The sequence below is a fragment of the Borostomias antarcticus genome, assembly GCF_949987555.1.
Source record: "Borostomias antarcticus genome assembly, chromosome: 2".
NCBI lineage: Eukaryota > Metazoa > Chordata > Actinopteri > Stomiiformes > Stomiidae > Borostomias > Borostomias antarcticus.
The window spans coordinates 32,185,832-32,204,967 of record NC_140235.1 but is presented as its reverse complement, the minus strand read 5'-3'; the positions used below and the strand labels follow the sequence as shown (position 1 = coordinate 32,204,967).

Below are 19,136 nucleotides of genomic sequence, written 5' to 3'. Positions count from 1 at the left end.
TCACATAGAGCCATGAACCACAAACCCTGAAGGCAAAACTGTGACCATGACTTGACCTCACAAGCTGTTATTCCACCGTCCGTCTCTGACTCACGGCTATAAACGTGTCCATAGAAGTGCTGCCAGAGTCTTGGTAGAATTTTAGTTAATTCTTCGGAGGTAAATATTTAGGCTGGATACATAAAACGACCAGGACTCTGTTGATGAGTTACCTTTTCTTAGACTTCAGAGAGCAGGCCTCAGCAGGATGACCACCGCTCAGTCGTTCTCCCTGGCTAACCCCAACCCTAACCCTGCCCTGACCCTAACCTTGCCCTAGCCCTGCCCTGACCCTAACCCTGCCCTGACCCTAACCTTGCTCTAACCCTGCCCTGACCCCAACCCTGCCTTGACCCTAACCCTGCCCTGACCCTAACCTTGCCCTAACCCTGGCCCTGCCCTGCCCCTAACCCTGCCCTGACCCTAACCTTGCCCTAACCCTGCCCTGACCCTAACCTTGCCCTAACCCTGGCCCTGCCCTGCCCCTAACCCTGCCCTGACCCTAACCTTGCCCTAACCCTGCCCTGACCCTAACCCTGCCCCTGCCCTGACCCTGCCCTTGCCCTTGCCCTAACCCTGACCTGACCCTAACCCTGCCCATAACACTGCCCTGACCCTAACCTTGCCCTAACCCTGCCCTGACCCTAACCCTGCCCTAACCCTGCCCTGACCCTAACCCTGCCCCTAACCCTGCCCTGACCCTAGGTTATAATAGTTTTTATTTTTATATCGTTTTAACTTTTTGTTTTCAATTTCAGTTTAGTTTTGATTAGTTTTAAGGCAGGTTTGATAGTTTAGTTTTTATTTTTGGAAAATGCTTAGTTTTAGTTTAGCTTTTATTAGTTTCAGTATTAGTTTTATTTATTTTTTCTTCTGCGCTAGCCTCGTGAGACTATCCTGATCTTGTGAGCTCACGTTGTTTCACTCCGTGTGAAACAAACCATCTGGCGCACGTCAGGTTACTTCTGCTCAGGGGCACAGCTAAAGAAAATGGAGGATAGATTTCATATCCACCCAAAATACTAGGCTTATGTATGAAATGAAAAAGATTAAAACTAAGGACATTTTCTCAATAATATTAGTTTATTCTAGTTAGTTTTGTAAACACACAATACAGTTTTAGTTAGTTATCGTTTTTTTGTAAAGTCTAGTTTTTATTTTTATTTCAGTTAACTAAAATATTTTTTCACACCTAGTTTTCGTTTTTTAGTTAGTTTTTGTTAACTATAACAACCTTGGTTCAGGCTCCTCCCACCCAGGGGCACAGCAGGTTCAGGCACTCCTTTGTGCCAGCGGCCATCAGACTATAACAGAGCCTGAGTGTTCCTGTGTGCGTAGGGTTAGGGTTCTGGATGTGTGTGTGTATGTATGTATGAGTATTATTATACATATGTATACAGACTATGTATGTATGTATGAGTACTATTATACATGTTTATACAGACTGTATGTATGTATGTATGAGTACTATTATACATATGTATATAGACTGTATGTATATATATGTATGTATGAGTATTATACATATTTATACAGACTGTATGTATGTATGTATGTATGTATGAGTATTATTATACATATTTATACATTTCATTTTCATTGTATTTATTTATTTGAACAGGGACAGTACACATTAATCAACCACAGGGGTAAATGTGTCAGTCTCAGCAAAAAAGCTACATTTCAACTGAAGTCCCTGAGGCCAGATGTAATAAGCCTATTAAGTAATAAGACTGTATGTATGTATGTATGCATATTTATACAGACTACGTATGTATGAGTATTATTATACATATTTATACAGACTATGTATGTATGTATGTATGTATGAGTATTATACATATTTATACAGACTGTATGTATGTATGTATGTATGCATACTATCATACATATTTATACAGACTGTATGTATGTATGTATGTATGTATGTATTTATGAGTACTATTATACATATTTATACAGACTATGTATGCATGTATTTATGAGTACTATTATACATATTTATACAGACTGTATGTATGCATGTATTTATGAGTACTATTATACATATTTATACAGACTATGTATGTATGAGTATTATTATACATATTTATACAGACTATGTATGTATGTATGAGTATTATTATACATATTTATACATACTGTATGTATGTATGCGTACTATTATACATATTTATACAGACTGTATGTATGTATGTATTTATGAGTACTATTATACATATTTATAGACTATGTATGTATGTATGAGTACTAGTATACATATTTATACAGACTGTATGTATGTATGTATGTATGTATGAGTATTATTATACATATTTATAGACTGTATGTATGTATGTGTGTATGTATGAGTATTATTATACATATGTATACAGACAATGTATGTGTGCATGTACAGTATTGATGTATGTATATATGTATGAATATTATACATATTTATACAGACTATGTATGTACAGTATGTATGTATGCATGCATGTATTCTATATTTTACACATACTACATTGAAAAAGGAGGTTGCGCTTCAACAAAAGGGTTTCCCAATGGAACGTTAAACCAAAAATTTACCAAAAGTTACCAAAAAAGATGGCAGGGTAGCACATCTCAGTTTCCAGTCAAAGAGGACAAAAATACAAAAATTCCACGTACTTATTGGCTCACATCACAGAGGAACACGCTGAGGCGTTTCGGCATTAAAGGAGTAGTAAAGGGAAAATCATGTTTAGCCCTGTTTTAAGGTTACTTATGATCATATACAATGGTTCAGATCAAGAAGTGGACAAAACTAGCACTTTTGAGAAAGTTGATAATTGCTCTACCACCGTTTAGGTCATACAATGTATGTGTTTGTGAAAAATCATTCAAAAACATGTTAAACTCTCGATTTCAAAGACAAGAAGCTCACCGAGGGGGTAATTGGTGTCCGTTGGTGTTCTGACATCGAATTCGCCGCAAAGTATGAATCCTGTAGGGTTTTATTGATCATTTTATGAAATCCATTAACTTTTTATTGACGCGACCGTTGTAGATGTGTAGATCAATCCGTAGAGGGGATTCAGGAAGCGGAACTACTTACGGTAGGCTATTGTTATTGTTTATGTTGCTAGGCTACCTAGTTTGCGGAAATTTACACAAGTATGTGCTGCGACTAAATAGTTCTATGCTAAATATTTAAAAAAGCCTTTCCAGATGAACTAGAATCTTACTTTATGGCGAATTATATGTCAGAACGCCAACTAACACCTCGGTGAGTTTCTTGTCTTTGAAATTGAGAGTTTAACATGTTTTTTTTTAAATGATTTTTCAAGGTGCCCACCCACATCCATTGTATGACCAAAACGGTGGTAGAGCAATTATCAGACTTTATCAAAAATGCTAGTTTTGTCAGCGTTTTGATCTGAACCATTGTATATGATCATAAGTAACCTTAAAACAGGGCTAAACATGATTTTTCCCTTTACTACTCCTTTAAGCCCTCTGATAATGCCCTGATAAATTTTAGTATTTTATGCATACTGTATGTATATATTTCTTGTTCTCTCTCTCTTTTATGTATATTCGCTACTTTATATATGTACTGTATTATGTAGGTTTAGGTTTAGGTACTGCATTTGTAACGCGCATTTACAGTGTCAATGTTACACTGGCCCAGAGCGCCATTCACACACCAATGGCGGCAGCTGCCATGCAAGGTGCTTGCCTGCTCATTGGGAGCAATTTGGGGTTCAGTGTCTTGCCCAAGGACACTTCGACAGGTAGTCAGGAGGAGCCGGGATTCGAACAACCGAGCCTACGATCACTGAACGACCCGCTCTACCAACTGAGCTATTCCGCCGCCTGTACTGTACTGTATTACAACCTATGTCCTGTATTACTGTATTACAACCTATGTCCTGTATTACTGTATTACAACCTATGTCCTGTATTACTGTATTACAACATATGTCCTGTATTACTGTATTACAACCTATGTCCTGTATTACTGTATTACAACCTATGTCCTGTATTACTGTATTACAACCCATGTCCTGTATTACTGTATTACAACCCATGTCCTGTATTACTGTATTACAACCCATGTCCTGTATTACAACCTATGTACTGTATTACTGTATTACAAGCTATGTACTGTATTACTGTATTACAAGCTATGTACTGTATTACTGTATTACAAGCTATGTACTGTATTACTGTATTACAACCTATGTCCTGTATTACTGTATTACAACCTATGCTGCACTTTCCCTCTGCTGAAACGTCCAAATCCCCCTCCACAGGGATTATTGCAGTTCAAATGTACAGTATCATATCTATCTAACAACAAACAAGAACAAGAGTATGTTTTTGCTGTTCTTCTGACTGGATTTGGCTTAAGTTTTGTTATGCTGGCTGAAGGAGTAATCTGTCAAGGCAAGCACTCCCCGTCCACTGAAATCGTTCTGGACGGCTAGAAGTCCAGAAGGTTTTGTTTTGTGAGTAAGTCTGGCTTCCAGGCTAGGTGGTACTTCCAGGCTAGGTGGTACTTCCAGGCTAGGTGGTACTTCCAGGCTAGGTGGTAGTGGCGAGAGGTCTTATTTATGGACTGGGCCTCCACTTAAAAAACAAAACAAAACACCAAGTCCATTCGTTGGTTCCAGCTCTAGGGCTTGGCTTGTGTGTGACCTGTGACCTTAGGGCCTGGTGGAAGGACATCACCTGGCTCTGGATCTGTTATTGACCTATGACCTTAGGGCCTGGTGGAAGGACATCGCCTTGCTCTGTTACTGACCTATAACCTTAGGGCCTGGTGAAAGAACATCGCCTGGCTCTGGGTCTGTTATTGACCTATGACCTTAGGGCCTCGTGGAAGGACATCGCCTGGCTCTGGGTGTGTTATTGACCTATGACCTTAGGGCCTGGTGGAAGGACATCGCCTGGCTCTGGGTGTGTTATTGACCTATGACCTTAGGGCTTGGTGGAAGGACAATCGCCTGGCTCTGGTGTGTTGACCTGTGACCTCACGGCCTGGCTCTGGTGTGTTGACCTGTGACCTCGCGGCCTGGTGGAAGGATACAGCAGCAGGAGAGGGCGCTGTAGGCTTCGAAGAGCTGCATGGCGATGTCGACCCTCTTGATCTCCGTCACCTGGCTGTTGTTGCCCAGCGCCAGCTTGTGGAGGTGAGGCAGGACGACTAGTGGATGACAAACACGATGGGTGAGTGTGTGTGTGTGTGTGTGAGTGTGTGTGTGTGGCCGGAGGTGTGTGTGCACTCACACTCGTCCCGGAAGCGTGGCTCAGCGTTGGGCCCCACCCGTCCGAAGGTTCGGATGATCTCCATGTGGAGCGAGTGCTGGTCCTGGTACTGGGGGTCCTCCAGGAACGAGGCAAGCTGCATCTTCACACGCTCCAACAACTGCACACACACGTGCACACACACACACCATTACACTTAAAGGTATCCAAGCATACCGCTGCTTAAAGGGGTAGTTTAGAACATTTTCTGCTGATTCCATTCCGTCTCTCGCTCCAGTGTTAGCGGCATGCTAATGCTAGCGCAATCGAACCGAAACGGCTAGCATGATATGGCTGATTTTGATGAGGAGTTTACTTTATCTGGCGATCCTTACTTGTTTGGAGTGTTTATCAGTGAGTTTTCTTTGAATGCTAGCCATTTCAGTTTGACTGCACTGGCATTAGCATGCCGCTAACACTGGAATGAGAGACTGAATGGAATCAGCTGAAAATGTTCTCCATCAATCAACAGCATTATGGGTAAGTAGTAAATGAGGCTCCATGTCCAAAATTCGGAGCTACCCCTTGAATAGTGTATGTTTTAAGTCTGTGTGTGTGTGTGTGTGTGTACCTCTTTCTGTGTGACGGTCTCCATGATGGTGCCAAAGGCAGGAATGGTGGATATCCTCACTGAGCTACAGACCAGAGAGGGGTTAGAGTCTGGCTCCACACAGCCACTCTGGGGCCACAGTCCTCACACTTCTCACTCACCAGATCATCAAAGTATAATGCTGTATGTCCTTGTTGAATTGATCTTATTTGACTTATTCATTGAATTATAACTGATTGGGGGCAATGGGCCCAGTTTACCGCGGGCCTGTTTGAATACTCTAAACATGCGTCCTCGATTTGTCCCTTCCTTATGGAACTATAACATGACGAGATGAGCTCCTCTGGTACAAAACCGGTCAGGACAGAGGCTTGACCAAGGAAGGGAGGAAGGGGGAGGGTGCATTTGAAGAGTATTGATACGGGGCCCTGGGTAGGTAGTGTAAGCCTGGAGGATCATGGCCCGGGACGCTGGATTCAGTTACATACAGGATGCAGCAAGGAATCAATATGGTGTCAGTTATTATGGATGGGTCACGATGGTGAGGAGAGTTAATGGTTGCTGTTAGCTCATTCCACTGTCAGTAGGAGTGCAGTGAAGGCCGCACATGACCGATATGGGACAAGGCCGACACAGAGGGGACATGGAGGACATAGGAGGTTGGGCTGCGTCCCAACGGAGTTCAATAGCTTCCTCTCCCCTTCTCCTTTCCTTCATCTCCGCCGGCGAAAAATGAGCGGGAAGGGGTGAGGGAAGGTTAGCCGAGCCTATTGAGACGCAGCCCGGGACAGGTTAAAAGGGAAGGTTACGTCCGTAGGAACTCACAATTCCGGCCCACTGCACAGTGCTATGAGGGCGGGGGCAGCCCGCCGGTCTACTAACGCCTCACTCATGCCCCGCAGGACCAGCTGTGGAACCCAGCAGAGAGAGGGAGCGAGGGAGGAGGTATGGAGAGAGAGAGAGGGAGAGAGAGGGAGGGAGGTAGGGAGGAGGTATGAGAGAGAGAGAGAGAGAGAGAGAGAGAGGGAGGAGGTATGAGAGAGAGAGAGAGAGAGAGAGAGGGAGGGAGAGAGGGAGGGGTTATGGAGAGAGAGAGAGGGAGAGAGAGGGAGGAGGTATGTATGGAGAGAGAGAGAGAGAGGGAGCGAGAGAGAGGGAGGAGGTATGAGAGAGAGAGAGAGAGAGAGAGGGAGGGAGAGAGGGAGGGGTTATGGAGAGAGAGAGAGGGAGGAGGTATGGAGAGAGAGAGAGAGAGAGAGAGGGAGAGAGGGAGGGAGGAGTTATGGAGAGAGAGAGAAAGAGAGGGAGGGAGTGAGGGAGGGAGAGAGAGAGGGGTATGGAGGGAGGGAGGGGTTATGGAGAGAGAGAGAGAGAGGGAGGGAGAGAGAGAGATAGGTGGAGAAGCAGAAGGAGGGGTTGGGGGGGTTGGGAGAAGGGGGTGGGGTCAGGGGTCGAGGGTTTGAGGACAACCAACCAGTATCTGAGAGAGTTGGTTATGGGGGGTTACTAACAGGGGCGTGGTGGGGAGGAGGGTCGGGGTGAGGAGGGGGGTTACAGACTAACATGCTGCAGGGACATCTCCACAAGTAGCCAATGAGAGCACGGGTCTGGTTAGTGTCGCACGTTGATGATGCAATGAGCGTGAATGGTTCGTCACTAGTTGGTCAGGATAGAAGGATTGGTTCCCTCTGGGGAGGGTGAGTTATGATTTAGGAGTCAGTGTTTTTCAACTGACTTAAGAGACAGTTCTTTCTAGAATGACCAAGTACTGACTACATTAGAACATTAGTTAGTGGCGCAGGCTGATGATGCAACGAGCACGATCGGTGGTTAGTGTCGCACGCTGGAGATTTGTGCATGGTGTTAATGACAGTGGTTGTGATCAGACGCACGCACACACACACACACACACACAAAACACACACACACACAAACACAGACAGACAGAAGGGACCTCGCACGGTAGACCGCACCTCTACCTCTTTCGGAAGCGGCCCCACCAAACATGGACACGCAGATTCAAGAACACACGTTTTTCAAACATGGTTACGCCTTCATCGTACGGCCAGATTATTTTCAAAACCAATCAATGACCGATAGTCATCGACTGCCGAATTCAGCAGGAAGGTCTGCTTTTCGGGGGTCCTCTCTGGTGGGGCTGATGCCGGGAGGCCTGGGCTTGGCTGGAGGTGCGGGTGGGCGGGGGGAGAGGTATGAGGCGGGGCCAGGAGGTATCCACTTACATTTCGGGGTCGCTGGAGAGGGTGATGAGAGCGGGGACCACTCGCTGAGCGACCAGCGTCTCATTCACCCCCTTCACCAGCAGCTGATTGGACAAGCCAGCCGTGAGGTCACGGGCCAAGGCGGGACATGGGACAGAGCGAGCACAGTGTCATGGCAACGCATCGCCGAGAGAGAGAGAGAGAGAGAGAGAGAGAGAGAGAGAGAGAGAAAGAGAGAGTAAGAGGGAGAGAGAGAGAGAAAGAGAGAGAGTAAGAGGGAGAGAGAGAGAGAGAGTAAGAGAGAACAAAAAAAAAAAGCACAAAAGAAAGAAGGAAGTGATATACACACGGCAGACATTTTTAGCAGCAGCAAGGCAGAGCAAAACGTTACAGGTAGCTCAAAGGAGCAGAGACGCACACACACACACACACATACACACACGTGCGCGCACACACACACACATAAATCATAAGACCAAGCCCAAGCAAACAAAGCTTTACAGAACAGTATTGCTGGTCCGTGGGAGGGCTGTGGCCCCTAAGCCCTGGTCTGAGGTCAGATGTGTTTGGTCAGGGCGAGGGCTTGGTCATCTCATGAGGATGAGATCAGATCCCAGATCAGGGTTAGGGACGGCAGCCAACACAGAGCACTGGTAATGATGGACGGGCTATACCACTATGGCATGGTGACGGGGGGTGGGGGGGGACTACACCAGGAAAATAAACAGGGGGGATTCAGGGCTGTACCACTCCTCCTCACCCATATCGGGTCAAAACAGGCCCGTTCCATGTCTGTCCTCAGGCTGCTACGCTAGCCGCTAGCCTGTCTGTGCACACAGATCTGAGGGGGCCGGATGGGTCAAAGCATTATGGCTGAAGGCACCATTCTGCCCTCTGACAGGCCGGTGTGCAATCGTGGGACTACTACATGGCCCTAACCCTGACCCTACATGGCCCTAACCCTAACCCTACATGGCCCTAACCCTGACCCTACATGGCCCTAACCCTGACCCTACATGGCCCTAACCCTGACCCTACATGGCCCTAACCCTGACCCTACATGGCCCTAACCCTGACCCTACATGGCCCTAACCCTGACCCTACATGGCCCTAACCCTGACCCTACATGGCCCTAACCCTACATGGCCTATGTGACCGGGGAGAGGGGCTAGGGACAGAAATGGAATTAGGCTGCACAGAGAGTGACTGTGTGTGTGGGGGTCTTGTGTTCAGGTTAGGGAGACAGTAGAGTTGTTAGACATTGCATGAGGCAGTAGCCGTAGGAAGCAGAGCTGCCGGACAGCAGACAAACATTGCATTCAGGGCAACAAGCATTCATCATATTCAGTACTTAACATATTCACTAGCCTACTCATCATATCATATTGTTATATTGGTCATCATATTGACAGACAGGCCTACAGGTTCATAAAATGGAACTAACTTTGTACATAAAAACATCTGTTCTGTTCGATGCATGAATTAAATGGCAATAAAATATACACATCAGAGTAATTATGTGTCCTAAGGCAATCTATCAGTACAATCCATCTACTGTCGCACATTAACCTGCATTAAAAGCCTCTCTTGTAAAAATACAAGCTTGATTGTGTGTGTGTGTGTGTGTGTGTGTGCGTACCTCGAACATGCGTGCGGAGGTGCAGCGTACGAGGGCTGAGGTGTGGACCACCCCGTACCACAGCACCGTCAGCAGCAACTCATGATAGACTGGGTTAGCCCTAAGACAGAGAGAGAGAGAGGGAGAGAGAGAGAGAGAGAGAGGGAGGGAGAGAGATAGAGAGGGAGAGAGAGAGAGGGAGAGAGAGAGAAGGAAAGAGAGAGAGAGGGAGAGAGAGAGGGAGAGAGAGAGGGAGAGAGAGAGGAAGAGCGAAAGGGAGAGAGAGAGGGAGACAGAGAGAGAGGGAGACAGAGAGAGGGACAGAGAGAGGGAGACAGAGAGAGGGACAGAGAGAGAGACAGAGAGAGAGGAAGGAGAGAGGGAGAGAGAGAGAGGAGGGAGAGAGAGAGAGGAAGGAGAGAGAGGGAGAGAGAGAGAGGAAGGAGAGAGGGAGAGAGAGAGAGGAAGGAGAGAGAGGGAGAGAGGAGGGAGAGAGAGGAAGGAGAGAGAGAAGGAGCGAGAGAGAGAGGGAGAGAGAGGGAGAGTAGAGAGAGGGAGACAGAGAGAGAGGGAGAGAGGAAGGAGAGAGAGGGGGGGTGATATCGACATTTGATGATAGAACTTAGTACAAATCCCTTTAGCTTTCAACCACTTATCTTTGAAGAATTCATTAACGGGTTCATCAAGGTTACATGCAAGTGACTGTTCAAATATGTTTTTATGCCTGGACAAGTGTGTGTGTGTGTGTGTGTTACCCCAGTTCTATGAATGAGGCCTTGAGACTGTCCAAGGGGGCGTGGGAGAGAGAGAGGGTTGTCATGACGTCCTCTAAAAACCCCACCAGCAGCTTACGATCCTCCTCCTGAACAAAACACACAAACACACACCTGTTTAGCGCTCCTAGACACCACACGCTACGCACGCACACACGCGCAGAACTGCTCGACATACCACACCCTGCACGCCCACAACCACCACGCCCCGCCCACCACACACCGCTCCGCCAACCACCACGCCCCGCCCACCCCCACCACGCCCCGCCCACCCCCACCACACCCCGCCCACCCCCACCATGCCCACCACCACCACGCCCTGCCCACCACACACCGCCCACCCCCACCACGCCCCGCCCACCACCACGCCCCTCCCACCCCCACCACGCCCCCAGGCGGTACACACAGACAGTTACCTGATTGTAGCATGTCAGGACCCCGGTGGCGTAAATAGGAACGGTGGCCTTGGTCAAGATCCCATTCCCTGCAAACGCATCTGAGGGAAGGAACAAGATCAGACTGGCGCCGTGGTCGTACGCTTCGCTGACTGGACCACTGTGTGGGAGGATGCTGCACCTTATAAGATGTACAGGACAGCACTAACCCTAACCCTAACCCCTAGAGCACTTTGGTGATATGCTGTGCACATGTTTACAGTATGTTGCTGTTGTTTTGTTATTTGTTGATGTTGGTGCTGTTGCCATTAGTGGTTGTCGGTATTGTAGCTGTCTGTCCGTTTGCCTGACGATTGCTGCATGGCAGATGCTGAACTTCCGAAAGGACTTATACAAAACAATCTCTCTGTCTGTCTGTCTGTCTGTCTGCCTAGCTGTCTGTCTGTCTGTCTGTCTGTCTGTCTGTCTGCCTAGCTGCCTGTCTGTCTGTCTGTCTGTCTGTGTCTGTCTGTCTGTGTCTGTCTGTGTCTGTCTGTCTGTCTGTCTGTCTGTCTGTCTGTCTGTCTGTGTCTGTCTGTGTCTGTCTGAACCCTACCTTCACGATGTTGGGCGTGTAGAGGTCTTTAGCGGCAGGTTCAGTCGCTTAATCATTCAAACTAGCTGCTTCCTCCGTCTACTCTGGATTCTTAGGCCTTACGAGTCACCGATCAAATCAAGTGACTGGTTCAACACAGCAGATTGTAAACAAACCACAGTATGAAAAATAACAAATCAGGTCATATACTGTATGTGAGATTGTGCTGAACAATTGATACCAAATTTGCCTTGGTAAACATTTGTAAATGTGATATATAAACCCAAAATCATAAGTAGCCAAAATGCCCCAGGCTCCTAAGGGTTAAAGAGTGGTCCATTCCAAACTGATCTTTAGTTCAGGTTGTTTATGGAGCAGGATAGGGTTGGAAAACCACACACACACACACACAGACACAGACACACACACACACACACACACACAGAACCGCTTGGCAAAGACTTGTACCCCGACGCCTTCTCTAATGAGTGGGGAATGACAGCCAGAGACAGAGAGAGAGGAACTCCCCTGACTGGTATTCAATGGAAATAGCTTGTTTACAACTTGTGTGTGTGTGTGTGTGTGTTTGTGTGTGTGTGTGTGTTTGTGTGCGCATGTATTTACTATACTTACCCACATTCTCTTCTGAAAGCCGTAGGATTTCTTGGAACTGTGGTTTTACCTGAACAAGAGGAGAGATAAGACATGACGTGTGTGTGAGAGAGAAAGAGAGAGAGAGAGAGAGAGAGAGAAACACACACACACTAGGGCTGTCAACTGAGCTCAGAAATTATACTCAACTTTCTCTCTTAAATATTTTCTGAAAATTGAATATATTCAATTATTGTGTATTATATATATATTTGATTATTGGGTATTGAATAACGGGCAGTGGCTAGTTTCAGTGCACGGAAAATGAAGGGGGGTCATCGTCAATTTCCCTGGAGGAGGTCACTGAGGTAGTCAAACAACTCCATAGTGGCAAAGCCCCAGGGACTGATGAGAGACTAGTCTTAGTTCCAGTATTTATTCGACAGCTCTATCAAACACACACACATGCACGCACACACGCACACAGACATGCACACACGCGCACACACACACTAACCCTAACCTTGGTGTTGGTGAAGATCTTGCCGAAGGTGCGGCAGAGCCTCCAGAAGAAGCGGGAGAACTCGTGGACGCAGGTGGTGGACGTCACGTTGATACCGCCCACGATCTCCATCAGCTGAGGAAGACTGGGACACACACGAGTCAGAGAGAGGGTGCGTGTGTGTGAGTGTGTGTGTGTGTGCGCGTGTGAATGTGTGTGTGAGAGTGTGTGTGTGTGTGTGTGTGCGTGAGAGAGAGTGTGTGTGTGCGTGAGAGTGTGTGGGTGTGTGTGCGTGTGTGTGTGAGACTGTGTGTGTGTGAGAGTGTGTGTGTATGTGTGTGTGAGAGAGAGTGTGTGAGTGTGTGTGTGCGTGAGTGAGTGTGTGTCTGTGTGTGTGTGTGAGTGTGTGTGCGTGTGTGTGAGTGAGGGTGCGTGAATGTCAGTGTGAGCGCGTGCGTGCCTGTGTGTGTGAGAGAGTGTGTGTGCGTGTGTGCGCGTGTGTGTGTGTGAATGTAAGTGTGAGTGTGTGCGCGTGTGAGAGGGACTCACAGCTGGTTGACCACCCAGAGCAGGCTCTCCCAGCCCGTGGTTCCCTCGTGTTCCAGCTGGTGGTCGTAGAGGATCAGCAGGGCGCTCAGCGTCTCCCTGCTCCCCACGATGGTGGCCACGTCCTGCAGGGGCGACGCTGGCCGGGGGAACCGCGTCACTGCCACGCCAGACAGGGGTCAAGGGTTAGAGGTCAAAGATCACCTGAGGGGGGTGTGTGTGTGTGTGTGTCTGTGTGCGTGTGTAGCAGTACTGTGTGTGTGTGTGTGTACACTGTGTGTCTGTGTGTGTGTGTAGCAGTACTGTATGTGTGTGTGTGAATGTAGCAGTACTGTGTGTGGGTGTGTGTGTGTGTGCCTCACCCTCTATGTTGGGGACGTGTCCCTGCAGACGGACCCTGCTGGTGAAAGGGGCGTTGTGTGTGGGTGTGTGTGTGTGTGCCTCACCCTCTATGTTGGGGACGTGTCCCTGCAGACGGACCCTGCTGGTGAAGGGGGCGTTCTGCAGCACCACGGCGAACAGGGGGGGGGTGAGAGACTGCAGGGCAGAGAGCAGCATGTGCAGCTTGTGCTCATCCAGACCATGTTCCCCCTGCTACACACAGAGAGAGAGATGGGGGAGAGAGAGAGAGAGGGGGGGGGGGGAGAGAGAGAAGGGGGAGAGAGATGGGGGGAGAGAGAGAGAGAGAGAGAGAGAGAGAGGGGAGAGAGAGAGATGGGGGGAGAGAGAGAGAGAGAGGGGAGAGGGGGGAGAGAGAGAGAGAGAGGGGAGAGGGGGGAGAGAGATGGGGGAGAGAGAGAGAGAGAGGGGAGAGGGGGGAGAGAGATGGGGGGAGAGAGAGTGAGAGAGGGGAGAGGGGGGAGAGAGATGGGGGAGAGAGAGAGAGAGAGGGGGGAGAGGAAGAGAGAGAAGGGGGAGAGAGGGCGGAGAGGGGAGGGTAGAGAGAGAGAGAGAGAGAGAGATGAAGGAGAGAGAGAGGGGGGAGGGATGGGGGAGAGAGGGGAGGGTAGAGAGAGAGAGAGAGATGGAGGGAGACAGGGAGAGCGAATCAAAAACAACGCCCACTCACTTAATTCAACTGAAGTCAGAGCTTTATTGATATGACAAACAAGCGTTGATATTTCACTCACTCATACACACTCACTCACATACACGCACACACACACGCACACGCGCACACCCGCACACCCACCTTGAGCAGCTTCTCGATGCGTGCGAGCAGGGAGGGGATGAGGGTGGTCTGCAGGTTGCCCAGCTCCGTGGACCAGGCGGCGAAGGCGGGGATGAGCACCTGGTGGATGGCGCTGACCACGCGCTCCGACGGGTCTCCCAGCGACAGCAGCATCAGCTCGAAGCCCTGAGCACCACCACACCACTGTTAATACCGCCTGACTAACACCACACCACCAAAACGCAATCAATCAATCAATCAATCAAAGCTTTATTTGTATAGCGCATTTCATACCCAGAGGCAACACAATGCGCTTTACATTGTGTAAAGCGCATTGTGGGCATACGACCCACTCTCTACATATTCCAGAGGGAAGCAAAAAAACAGTAATCACCCGGGGGCCAGATAAGTGAGCAACCGCTGTGAATACCGCCTGACTACCACCACACCACAACCGCTGTTAATACCGCCTGACTACCACCACACCACCACAACACAACCGCTGTTAATACCGCCTGACTACCACCACAACCCCAAAGTACCCCAAAGTATACCTCAAAATACCCCAAAGTACCCCAAAATGCGACCCAAAGTACACCGAAATAACAACATAGTCTACATAAACTAATGCAGACAAGATGAGGACAACTGTGAATCAATATTCTGTGGTAAACAAAACTAAAACAAACAACTTTTGATTAAGACTTTCCAAAGTTTCCAACCAGATGGTTGCACAATGGTGCAGAACTGAGGACAGCCACGGTGTTTCAATTACTAGAGAGCACAGAGAAGTGTGAAGGACCCTAATCTCCAAGACAACAGGGTCAACATAAACAAATTCAGACAAGATGATGAGGACAAGTGAAATCAAGACTTTCCAGAGCTGCCAACCAGAAATTGTACAGACGGTGAAGAATACCACGGGGTGCTTTGGGGTATTTCGGGGTATTTTGGGATACTTCGGGGTATTTCGGGGTGGTTAGTTGGACCACTCGGGGGTGAACATGAAAACCAGACCGTGATACTGTCAGCATGCACGCGCACACACACACACACACACACAAACACACACACACCTGGGAGTATTTGTCGGGGTCATCGATGTAACCCATGATGATACCCAGACTCTTGACCACAGCTTCTCTGACCATGTCCGCCTTGTCCTCTGCCAGCATCTGCTGCAGCATGGACAACACCAGCGAACTACGGATCTCCTTCTGAACAGAGGGACACACACACACACACACACACACACACACACACACACACACACACACACACACACACACACACACACACACACACACACACACACACACACACACACACACACACACACACACACACACACACACACACACACACACACACACACACACACACACTTTCAGGGTCAGTGGTTCGAGCCCTATGTTGGGCACAGCTAAGCATTTCTTTGCGTGGTCCCTGTATCGTGGGCATGTGACAAATAAGTAAACATTCTTTTATTTTGTTTATTTTAAGGCTTCTGAAGGAAAGAACATTAGTGTAGTGCGTATGTGTGTGAATCTTACAGGCAGGTACGGTGCCAAGGCTCCACAAGACTCTGCTACCAACAGCCTCCTCTCTGGATATTTGTGGTTGATCTAGGAACAGAGGAGAGGAGAGGGGGATGAGGAGAGAGAGAGAGAGAGAGAGAGAGAGTGAGAGAGAGAGAGAGAGAGAGAGAGAGAGGAAGATGGGGGGAAAGAGGGGAGGGGGGTGAGTAGAGCGAGAGAGAGAGAGGGATGAGGGGTGAGTAGAGAGAGAGAGAGGGAGGGATGAGGGGGTGAGTAGAGAGAGCGAGAGAGGGATGAGGGGATGAGTAGAGAGAGAGGGATGAGGGGGTGAGTAGAGAGAGAGAGAGGGATGAGTAGAGAGAGAGAGAGAGGGATGGGGGGTGAGTAGAGAGAGAGAGATAGAGAGGGATGAGTAGAGAGAGAGAGAGAGGGATGAGGGATGAGTAGAGAGAGAGAGAGAGAGAGAGAGAGAGGGATGAGTAGAGAGAGAGAGAGGGATGAGAAGAGAGAGAGACATAACAGGACACGGTAAACAGAATGACCCTGTAGGATTCCTGTGTGTTTGTCTTCATTGAGATATTCTTAGACAGCACATATTTCATTATCGTTTCTTGCGCAGTCCAAAACAGATACCAGGTCACACAAGCCCTGGAATAGTAAACACAGAACAGTATAAACCTAGCCCGAGCCTAATCCCAGCCCCAACCCTAACCCCTACCCTAACCCTAACCCCAGCCCTAACCCCCTAACCCTAACCACCCCCCAACTAACAGAGCTGTTTACCTGTTCCCAGCACTGGGGGAGAAGCTCCGCCTCCACACGAGTGGGCCCCACGTGCCTCGCGAACGCCACACACCCCGTCAGGATCATCTGCCTGAACACACACACGCACATGCACGCACGCGCGCGCACACACGCGCGCACACACGTACACACACACACACAAAGGGAACACAATGTGAGGAACATACTGCTTGAATGCTACCAGGCAGGTTTTAGCTAGGGGTACACTGATATATCGACCATATAGATCACACTCTCTGATATATCGACCATATAGATCACACTCTCTGATATATCGACCATATAGATCACACTCTCTGATATATCGACCATATAGATCACACTCACTGATATATCGACCATATAGATCTCTCTGATATATCGACCATATAGATCACTCACTGATATATCGACCATATAGATCACACTCTCTGATATATCGACCATATAGATCACTCACTGATATATCGACCATATAGATCACACTCTCTGATATATCGACCATATAGATCACTCACCGATATATCGACCATATAGATCACTCACCGATATATCGACCATATAGATCACTCACCGATATATCGACCATATAGATCACTCACCGATATATCGACCATATAGATCACTCTCTGATATATCGACCATATAGATCACTCTCTGATATATCGACCATATAGATCACTCACTGATATATCGACTGTATAGATCACTCACTGATATATCGACCATATAGATCACTCACCGATATATCGACCATATAGATCACTCTCTGATATATCGACCATATAGATCACTCACCGATATATCGACCATATAGATCACTCACCGATATATCGACCATATAGATCACTCTCTGATATATCGACCATATAGATCACTCACCGATATATCGACCATATAGATCACTCACTGATATATCGACCATATAGATCACTCACCGATATATCGACCATATAGATCACTCACTGATATATCGACCATATAGATCACACTCTGATATATCGACCATATAGATCACTCACCGATATATCGACCATATAGATCCCTCACTGATATATCGACCATATAGATCACTCACTGATATATCGACCATATAGATCACTCTCTGATATATCGACCATATAGATCACTCTCTGATATATCGACCATATAGATCACTCACCGATATATCGACCATATAGATCACTCACCGATATATCGACCATATAGATCACTCACCGATATATCGACTGTATAGATCACACTGATATATCGACCATATAGATCACTCACCGATATATCGACCATATAGATCACTCACTGATATATCGACCATATAGATCACTCACTGATATATCGACCATATAGATCACTCTCTGATATATCGACCATATAGATCACTCACTGATATATCGACCATATAGATCACTCACTGATATATCGACCATATAGATCACTCTCTGATATATCGACCATATAGATCACTCTCTGATATATCAACCATATAGATCACTCACCGATATATCGACCATATAGATCACTCACCGATATATCGACCATATAGATCACTCACCGATATATCGACCATATAGATCACTCACTGATATATCGACCATATAGATCACTCTCTGATATATCGACCATATAGATCACTCACCGATATATCGACCATATAGATCACTCTCTCTGATATATCGACCATATAGATCACTCTCTGATATATCGACCATATAGATCACACTCTCTGATATATCGACCATATAGATCACTCTCTGATATATCGACCATATAGATCACTCTCTCTGATGGTGGTGGCCCATGTTTATCTGTTGTGACGCACCAATTTTGCGCTGGCTAAATGTTGCGTTGGGTTATTTGCAGTCTGACTCGGACAAAAGCAGCCTGCCCAGCTGCAGATAATGGGTTAGGATGTTGGGGTTAGGGGGTCAGGGTAAGGGTTAAGAGTTAGGCACAGCCGCAGGGGGTCATGCCTCTGGTGACAGGACTAACAGGTGAGATCAGAGGGTCGCGGCAGACATCGGGATCACCGGCTAGCGGCCTAATTGTTATTTTAAACATCGCCGTTGGCCCAGAATTTCGCAATCGGTGCAACACACACACACACACACCTCTGCTCATCGTCTGGTCTCTTGATGAGGTTGAAGAGGATGTGGAGGAGCTGGTCTCTCTCTTTGGGCTCAGGGTGAAGACACGCCGTACAGAGGATGAGAGGAATCAACTCCTAGAGAGAGAGAGAGAGAGAGAGAGAGAGAGAGAGAGAGAGAGAGAGAGAGAGAGGTTTGAGTTCTGTTTGGGGAGATGGTAAAGTACAAGGTACAGTAGAAGGGCAGAATATCAGTATGTACAGGGAGCAGAGCAGAGCAGAGGCAGAGGAGGAGGAGGAGGAGGAGGAGGGGGAGGGACAGCACCAGGCCACCACCGACAGAACAGGAGTCAAATGTACCGGGAAGCACATCACAGGACATGCACAACAGTGACATCATTACACCTGGACAGCTGTCTGTTGTTCAGAACCCATGACTACATTACTGTGCTATACTGAATGCCATAACACACACGCACA

At 47.6% G+C, this 19,136-nt stretch overlaps 1 protein-coding gene across 9 annotated transcripts in view; it reads right to left on the bottom strand.

Annotated features, from left to right (window-relative positions):
- relch (RAB11 binding and LisH domain, coiled-coil and HEAT repeat containing) overlaps positions 1-19,136 on the bottom strand; it is a 49,879-nt gene that overhangs the window by 7,638 nt on the left and 23,105 nt on the right. For 3 of the 9 annotated variants that reach the window (XM_084460018.1, XM_084460021.1, XM_084460020.1), the window contains 16 exons: positions 18,682-18,794; positions 16,574-16,664; positions 15,806-15,877; positions 15,329-15,469; positions 14,274-14,438; positions 13,444-13,675; positions 13,085-13,241; positions 12,557-12,680; positions 12,076-12,124; positions 10,890-10,969; positions 10,456-10,562; positions 9,722-9,821; positions 8,104-8,186; positions 5,882-5,945; positions 5,293-5,431; positions 5,093-5,209 (listed from right to left, as the gene is read on the bottom strand). In XM_084460018.1, the coding sequence (XP_084316144.1) occupies positions 5,093-5,209; positions 5,293-5,431; positions 5,882-5,945; positions 8,104-8,186; positions 9,722-9,821; positions 10,456-10,562; positions 10,890-10,969; positions 12,076-12,124; positions 12,557-12,680; positions 13,085-13,241; positions 13,444-13,675; positions 14,274-14,438; positions 15,329-15,469; positions 15,806-15,877; positions 16,574-16,664; positions 18,682-18,794 (1,834 nt within the window). Of the gene's footprint in view, positions 1-5,092; positions 5,210-5,292; positions 5,432-5,881; positions 5,946-6,685; positions 6,769-8,103; positions 8,187-9,721; positions 9,822-10,455; positions 10,563-10,889; positions 10,970-12,075; positions 12,125-12,556; positions 12,681-13,084; positions 13,242-13,443; positions 13,676-14,273; positions 14,439-15,328; positions 15,470-15,805; positions 15,878-16,573; positions 16,665-18,681; positions 18,795-19,136 lie in introns of all 9 variants that reach the window. The other 6 variants (XM_084460022.1, XM_084460024.1, XM_084460026.1 and 3 more) reach the window with 3 other exon arrangements.